The following is a 9,045-nucleotide window of genomic DNA, read 5'->3' on the forward strand; positions in this document are numbered from 1 at the left end:
AGAGACTTCGACTCAGCCCTATTTCTTTCCCCACACTCTAATTGGCTACTTTTCCCTGGGCCCTGCCTCCTCCTCGGTCTGGACCATTAAACAGCCAAGCCCTACCCAGGCCCTGGATGCGGCCTCCAATCAGGCCGCATCGAGTCCCTCTAAGGAAGCCCCCTCTCCACCAGCGAGGCGCTTTGCTCTCGTCCGTGATTGGCCAGGCGGCAGCATGGGTCCTCCTCCTTCTCTTCCAGATTGGTCAGCGGTCCTCAGGCGCAAGTCCCTCTCAGCCGGTCCCGCCGCTCTTCCCCTTGGCTGCGCGGTCTGTGACGAGCCCAGTCCTCAGTGGCGAGGGCCCCGCCCCCTGTGAAGGCCCGCCCGGGAATTGGCGGCGGCGCTGCAGCCATTTCCGGTTTCAGGGAGGTGGGTGGGGTGCGGAGCGGGACTTGGAGCAGCAGCCGCCGCTGCCACCGCCCACAGAACCTTCCTTGCGCCTGGTGCTGTCAGGACGATGCGGCCGGGGCCCGGAGGCTGCTGCTGCCGCCGCCCGGTGCGGGCGAACGGCTGCGTGGCCAACGGGGAAGTGCGGAACGGATACGTGAAGAGCAGCGCGGCAGCCGCAGCCGCCGCTGGCCAGGTACTGGGGGCCCGGGCAGCGGGGCCGGGGTGGCCGTGAGGGCCGGCGGAGGGGAGGCCGGACGGGGTGAGGTCGCGGGGCCATCGCGGGGTGGGTGCGGCTCGCAGATGTGGGCGGCGGTGTCCCGGCACTGGCCCAACCTCCCCGAGCCCGGAAACTCAAGGACGGCACGGGGGCTTCCCACCCCTCCGCGCCTGGAGGTCTTCCTCCCCTCTCCCTGGAGTTCTGCCAGAAGTGTGTGCCGCTCTCAGGGGAGGCAGTGAGGGATCCCTCAGACCCCGGTGGGAGCCACTCAAGGGCTCCCGAGGGTCCCTCCTCAACCCCCCGAGGTAGTTGCTTCCTCTTAATGTCCTGCAGCTGTCCAAAGAGAAAACCACCCTTGGGGTCCTTAAGAGGCAAGGAAAGTTAGGTGGTGGTGTCAGATGGAAACACACCCAGCCTCTGCCAGCCACATTCTGCACTACCACGTTCGCTCCCCAAGCAGGACGTTGGTTGGAAGATCTGGCAGGAAATCCAGGCTGGTCCCTCGAAAGCATCACCCTCCTTACTCTGCCCGTGGTGAGACTCTACCCTATGCTCCAGGTTGAATTAGGTGGCCCCTTCGACCCTTTCCTGAACACGAGTGCTATCACACAAGGGGATTGTTTAGCCTGGTGGTGACTTGCGATGACTCTATACTAATTAGCCATGCTGAATCATCAACCACGTTCAGGCAGTTCTAAAATATTTTGAAAAGTTCTAAATTCAAGACAATGCTTATTATCAAACTTACAGTGCTGTGGACTGAAAGATATTCTGTTGAAATGAGTTTGCTTTTTTTTTTTTTTTTCAGAAGATTTATTCAATTTAAAAAAAAAATGCATGAAATGAGTTTTTAATGATGAGCCGGTTAAAAAGATGCAAGATCAGTATTTCTGGAAGAGAGTGTTGTGTTAATTTCCAGTTGACTTTAATACGTTTAAGTCTTGTACAGATATTAAGGAACACTTAAAAAAAAAAAGTACTCTGTTCCCCCTTAGCAGCAGTGTGACTGTTGTAGTTTTGATAGGATGGTGGTCATAATTTGGCTTTAACATAAATATCTGGTAGGCTCCTCCCCAGATGATTAGTTATGATGGATAGACCTTTACTGTTTGGTGTGAATCAGAAAATAAAGCATTTCTCCAGCTCATGTTGAGATACTGAGACTGAGAGTTGAGGGGAAAAATACATAAAACAGACTTGACCTCCCCTGAAATCGTAAGATGTCAAAGCAGATCAACAGATTTGTAATACACAGTATTACAGTAATACACAGATCAAAAGATTTTTTTTTTTCTTTTTTTAAAGATGGGGTTTCACCATATTGGTAAGGCTCCATATTGGTCTCGAACTCCTGACCTCAGGTGATCCACCCACCTTAGCCTCCCAAAGTGCTGGGATTACAGGCGTGAGCCACCAGGTCCGGCTTGTTTTCACTCTTGAAGAAATAATTGTGTGAGGGAAGTGATAACAATCAGCTCATAAGCAGTGGAATAGTCTGTTGTTTTCCTGGCAATGTAAATGACTTACAAGACAAAATTGCTATGGTATAGAATGTAACAGGGAAATTTAATGGGTAGGAGTTAGAAAATACATTGCAGGTGAATGAGTGAGGTTTTTTGTTTTTTGTTTTTTGTTTTTGAGACAGTTTCCCTCTTGTCGCCCAGGCTGGAGTGCACTGGTGCGGTCTCTGCTCACTGGAACTTCCACCTCCCAGGTTCAAGTAATTTTCCTATCTCAGCCCCCTGAATACCTGGGATTACAGGCGTCTGTCATCACTCCCGGCTAATTTTTGTATTTTTAGTAGAGATGGGGCTTCGTGTTGGCTGGGGTGGTCTGGAACTCCTGATCTCAGGTGATCCACCTGCCTTGGCCTCCCAAAGTACTGGGATTACAGGTGCATTTGGCTCAGGTATGATTTTTTTTTAAATGAAAAAGGAAGTCAAGAGAAAGGTGTTCATACTTCAGAGGTGCTTTGTGTTCATATGCTCCTTTCAATCCCTATGCATTGTGTTCTGATTTAGTAGCAAATCAAGGACCTCTCTGCTATAATCTCTTAACAATTTAAAATTTATAGAATAATATTTCTTTAGAGCTTGCCAATTAATAAGATGAAGAAATATCAAGATACTAACATGGCATTTTAAAATCTGTATGAATAACATCATAACATCTGGTTGACTTTTGGGGACATGTTTCAGTAAAAGTTTCACTCAGGCACATTGCTGGTGTTTGGAAGAACGGTCTGTTGGAATGCTGTGAGGGCTGCAGTCCTTTCTAGAAAACTACACACCAGTCTTTTTAAAACAAACTTCAGATCTGGAGCTTTCTGCACTCTCAGATGGAGGAATATTGTCTGTGAATTTTTTTTCTTTCTTTTCTTATACAAAAGAGAGATCTTGGTAACTTCATGAGAGCAATACAATATGTTAACATTTTTTGAAGATTGTTTTCACTTTTTTTAAAGTGATGTGCTTGTGCTCCAACCTCTACCTATCTTTCCCTTCTTTCTGGGGGAAATGTTGCCAACTCTGCCATCAAGATATGCATACAGCTGTGTGTTATGCTTTTACTAAAATGTGAATTTAGAGTATAACAGGGTTGAGATGTAAATTCTTTTCCTCACATTTCCCACCACGTCTTTTAATGAACAGCAGAGAAGTCAGAAACGTCTAAGATCACCTTACACTCTCAAGAGTATGTTTCTGGCCGGGTGCAGTGGCTCACACCTGTAATCCCAGCACTTTGGGAGGCCGAGTCAGGCAGATCACGAGGTCAAGAGATCGAGACCATCCTGACCAAAATAGTGAAACTCCGTCTCTACTAAAAATACAAAAATTAGCTGGGTGCAGTGGCAGGCACCTGTAATCCCAGTTAGTCGGGAGGCTGAGGCAGTAGAATAGCTTGAATCAGGGAGTCGAAGGTTGTGGTGAGCCCAAATCGCGATACTGCACTCCAGCCTGGCAACAGAGCAAGACTCCCTCTCAACAAAAACATACTCAAAAAAAGAGTATGTTTCTGTGCTTAAAGGGATGAATGAATGTATATAGTAAAAGAACAACTCTTGGATTTGGGTTTAGAATTTGATTAGCAGATATTGTGGTAGGAAGGAGTTATGAAACAATCAGACATTGCTGTTTAGTGATGACAGTAGACACACAATTTTCACAATAGTTGCAGTTGAACAAAAAAGCAGTAATTTTTCCTCTCTGCTATTCAAATAAGTGGGAGGAGCACCAGCGTTCATTTGAGGTAGTGTGGCAATTTGCCCCAGGGAAACTTTTATATTAGCATTGGAAAGAACCTTTGGGAGTTTATGTAATTCAGTCCTTTATCTCTTTGTAGGACTTTATTAAAACCAGTCTTCTCAGAAAATACTATGCTATTTTTAAATATGTCTAGGGGATTTGCAGGAAGTTTTTCTCAGTAGCAAGTTGCATTATTCTATGATCTTAATTACCAGATGTCTTTCTGTAGATTTAACATTAGATTAAATAAATGCCATGTTTTGGTTGCACCTGAAATACAGTAGTTTTTTATATGTTTGTTTTTAAAACTCTCTGTTAACAGCTCATTTTAAAAGAGCTTCCAGGCTGGGCTCGGTGGCTCATGCCTGTAATCCCAGCACTTTGGGAGGCCGAGGTGGGTGGATCACGAGGTCATGAGATTGAGACCATCCTGGCCAACATGGCGAAACCCCGTCTCTACTAAAAATACAAAAATTAGCTGGGCGTGGTGGCGCTCGCCCATAGTCTCAGCTACTCGGGAGGCTGAGGCAGGAGAACTGCTTGAACCCGGGAGGCAGAGGTTGCAGTGAGCTGAGATCGCACCATTGCACTTCAGCCTGGCGCCTGGCAACGGAGCAAGACTCTGTCTAAAAAAATAAATATAAAAATAAAGAAAAGAGCTTCCATTTCTTCATAGAACTTTTGAGATTTAGATTTGCCTTTTACTTTCTTTATTTAAGTATGAAAGAAAAAAAATTACCTATCTTTAGGACAGTTTTGACTCTAACTTTTTTCCCTTTGGGCGTAATTTTAATGAGATATTGGAAGGATGAGAGCTCTCTGGCTGTCAGAATAAAAAATTCTATCTTGAGGAATTGGGGCAAAAGTCATGTTCTTATGTTAAATAATAAGACAAGCCAAAGTAGAAAGAACAAAGTGTTAGTCTTGCTATTTAGGTGAAGGCAAATAAATAACTAATGAAAGCTGGTTTACTAAATAGCTACTCGCTTTTGTTTCCACTGAGCGGAAACAGTAACTGGGGATTTCATGTGATAGTTAAGGAAAAGGAGAAGATAGTTATGAGGGAGAAACAGTAGAAATAGTTAGAATGGTCATATACTTGTTTATGTTTAGCAGGACCTGATAAGATACCACAAGGCTTTCAGAAATAACGTAATTACAACTTGTAGGACAAGATTTTTGTTTCCAGTGTTTTTGCTCTAAGGGGAAGCATATCTTGCATCTGAAGAATTCCAGAGTTATTTGAGGTACTCAGGAATGTTCTTTAACAGGAATTCTTGGGAAATGTGTCAACAACTGTGTTCTCAGGATAGTATTTTAGAACTAGGATGTTCAGAGGTCAGACTTGCCCACTGTTTAGGGTTTGCCCAGGTGTCATAGAAACTTGCACTGCTTTGAGCAAGACAGTTAATTGCTTGATTCAGTTAGATTCAATTTTTTGAAAGAAAGAAGCAGTGTTTATTGGTAGAATAGGCAATTCAGAGGGATGGGTAGAGCCAGTGTTTGCATTCTGAGTGGGTGTGCCATACTTGATTAAATAAATGGTTTGTGGACTCAAAGTCAGTTCCCTTCTGAGTAGTTTCTAAGAAGCTTCTGTAATATAATTTGCAATTTGTGGCTGATTAAAAAAGTAAGTCCTTTGCTCTTGACCCATTTACTGTTAGAAAATTTATCTTAAAGACTACTTTTCATTACAAAGCTTGAGGCAGCTATTTTTCCTTTTTTTAAAAAAAAATAATTTTACCTCTGATTATAGAAATAATACATGTGTAATGTGAGATCTTAAAGCATTGGGATAATCCCTGTGTTGGGGGTTTGTTTTTTAATGTGGTCTATTGTAAATTAGTCTGCTACTTTAGCTGGGTACACAGGTGTGTACCACTAGAATGGCTAAATTTTATTTTTTTTTGTAGAGATGGGTCTTGCTATGTTCCCCAGGCTAGTTTCTTTTTTACTTATATATATACACACTAGAGAGAGAGAGAGAGTGCGCGTGACAGAGACAGGAACAGAGACAGAGAGAGACAGAGTCTCACTGTGTGGCATAGGCTGATCTCAAACTCAGACACATCAATCCTCCCATCTTGGCCTCCTGAAGTGCTGGTATTACAGGCAGGAGCCACTGCACCCAGCCACTCAGGCTGGTCTCAAACTCATCCTCCTGCGTCAACCTACCAGAGTAGTGGGATTTTAGCCACTGTGTCAGACTATTTTGTGACAGTTTCTAAGTACAGTGAAATATGCAATTGTACCGAGACTGTAACTGTGATCCAATGTTACTCCAGAAAATACATATTAAGGGCCAGGTGTGGTGGCTCACGCCTGTAATCCCAGCAGGATGCCAAGGTGCAAGGATTGCTTGAGCCCAGGAGTTCAAGATCAGCCTGGGCAATGTGGCCAGACCCCATCTCTATTTAATTAAAAAATAAATAAGGTATATGGCCAGGCATGGTTTCTCATGCCTGTAATCCCAGCACTTTGGGAAACCAAGGTGTGAGGATTGCTTGAAGCCAGGAGTGCAAGACCAGCTTGGGCAATGTTGAGGGACCTCAATTCTATTTAATTAAAAAATAAATAATGTGGTGGGGCGCGGTGGCTCACGCCTATAATCCCAGCACTTTGGGAGGCCGAGGTGGATGGATCACGAGGTTAAGAGATCAAGACCATCCTGGTCAACATGGTGAAACCCCGTCTCTACTAAAAATACAAAAATTAGCTGGACATGGTGGCGCGCCTGTAGTCCCAGCTACTCGGGAGGCTGAGGCAGGAGAACCCAGGAGGCTTGAACCCAGGAGGCAGAGGTTGCGGTGAGCCGAGATTGCGCCACTGCACTCCAGCCTGAGTAACAAGAGCGAAACTCCGTCTCAAAAATAAATAAATAAATAAATAATGTATATGACTGGACACCATGGCTCATGCCTGTAATCCCAGCACTTTGGGAAGCCGAGATGGGCAGATCACCTTGAGACCAGCCTGGCCAACATGGTGAAACCCCGTCTCTACTAAAAATGTAAAAATTAGCCGGGCTTGGTGGCAGGCACCTATAATCCCAGCTACTCAGTAGTCTGAGGTAAGAGAATCCCTTGAACCCAGGAGATGGAGGTTGCAGTGAGCCGAGATGGTACCATTGCACTCCAGCCCGGGCGACAGTGAGACTGTCTTTAAAAAACAAAACCACTGTGGACTCCTACTTCGCGCCATGGGATTGCTAAAATAAAATATGAAGTGTTCATGAGGATATAGAGAAATTAATAGAGAAATTAGAATCCTAATACATTGCTGGTATGATTATAAAATGATGCAGCTACTTTAGGAAACAGTTAAAAATAGAGTTATCATGTGACCCAGTAATTCTGCTCCCAAGAAAAATGAGACTTATGTTCCACAGAAACTTGTATATTAATGATAATAGCAGCATTATTGATTGCTTGATTCAGGGTGTTGCTCTGTTACCCAGGCTAGCATGACATGGCTCACTGCAGCCTCCAACTCCTGGGCTCAATCAGTCCTCCCACCTCAGCCTCCCAAGTAGCTGGGACTACAGGCATATGCCACCGTGAGTGGCAATTTTGTTTGTTTGTTTGTTTTTTGTGACAAAGTCTCGCTCTGTCGCCCAGGCTGCAGTGCAGTGTGGCGTGACTCGGCTCACTGCAACCTCCACCCCCCTGGTTCAAGCAATTCTGTCTCCGCTGTCTGAGTAGCTGGGACTATAGGCACATGCCACCACACCCAGGTAATTATTTGTATTTTTAGTAGAGATGGGATTTCACCACGTTAGTCAGGCTGGTCTCGAACTCCTGACCTCAAGTGATCCACCTGCCTTGGCCTTCCAAAGTGCTGGAATTACAGGTATGAGCCACACCTGTGTTTATAATACAGCCCAGCATTATTTATAATAGCCAAAAAGTAGAAACAATCCAAATGTTTATCAACTGATTAATAAAATATGGTATATCCATATAAAGGGATATTATTCAGCAATACTACTGAAGGAATGCAGTACTAATACATGCAGGAGAATACTGGCCATGTGTTTATATGGCAAAAGTATTTAAAAATGCATGGGCATGATAAACACCAAATTCCCAGTTCCTCTGAGGAAGGGAAATAACATTTCCCCAGGGCAAACTTCTTAAAAGAATTGGAGAACTACTTAAATATGTCAGATCTTGACACTATCCTGATGACATCCTGTCACTGATAACAAAATACAAAGTTTGGGTAGGGCTTACAAGGCCCACCATGATCTTTCCCATCCCTCTCTGACTTCATATCCTGCCACATCACTGCTTTCTAGCTAGTCTGGGCTTTCCAGTGTTCCCTGAACACATCGCCATCAAGCTTGCCTCCCTGGGGCCTTATTATTATTACTATTTTGAGATGGAGTCTCAATCTGTCACCCAGGCTGGAGTGCAGTGGTGTGATCTCGGCTCACTGCAACCTCTGCCTGCTGGTTTCAAGCGATTCTCCTGCCTCAGCTTCCCAAAGTGCTAGAGTTACAGGTGTGAGTCACCATGCTTGGAGTCCCAGGGGCTTTAGCCTTTACAGTTACCTCAGCCTGGAAACCGTTTTTACTGAGTTCTCTTCCCTACTCTAAGTGCACCTCTGCTCGCATCTTACCTGCACCCTGTTTAAAATGCTGCTTTTCCTTGATTTTATTCGGATTGTAGCAGTGTGCCCTGATATGGTATATCTATTTGCTTATCTGTTGTCTGCCTCTCTCACAGGAGTGTATTTCTAGTGCTGGAATCATGCTTAGCTCATAGCAGGGACTCAATAACAATTAAATGAAAGAATGATAATGTTAATGTTTCATTTAATGGAAAAAAGGTCTGAAGCATATATGCCAAATCTTATGTTTGGTTAAAGCTAGATGTTGAGTACAGTTTTATTTCTATTTTTTGATGATAATTATTGTGTCATATTTCATACATACTCTGCTGGTTGACAAAAACTAGCTCCCTAAAATAATGTTACAGACGTAAGTAAGAAATGGATTGTGGTGATAAATAAGCCATTAAAGAAACCCATAGCCAACTGGGCGTGGTGGCTTATGGCTATAATCCCAGCACTTTGTGGAGCTGAGGTGGGTGGATCACCTGATGTCAGGAGTTCAAGACCACCCTGGCCAACATGGTGAAACCCTATCTCTAA

At 44.3% G+C, this 9,045-nt stretch overlaps 1 protein-coding gene across 1 annotated transcript in view; it reads left to right on the plus strand.

Annotated features, from left to right (window-relative positions):
* Positions 1-307: 307 nt before the first annotated feature.
* SPTLC2 (serine palmitoyltransferase long chain base subunit 2) overlaps positions 308-9,045 on the plus strand; it is a 122,240-nt gene continuing 113,502 nt past the window's right edge. The window contains exon 1 of the mRNA XM_017528537.2: positions 308-622. Within this exon, the coding sequence (XP_017384026.1) occupies positions 497-622 (126 nt within the window). The 5' untranslated portion in view covers positions 308-496. The remainder of the gene's footprint in view (positions 623-9,045) is intronic.

Source organism: Cebus imitator, unplaced genomic scaffold (assembly GCF_001604975.1).
Source record: "Cebus imitator isolate Cc_AM_T3 unplaced genomic scaffold, Cebus_imitator-1.0 Scaffold54, whole genome shotgun sequence".
In the NCBI taxonomy this organism is placed as follows: domain Eukaryota; kingdom Metazoa; phylum Chordata; class Mammalia; order Primates; family Cebidae; genus Cebus; species Cebus imitator.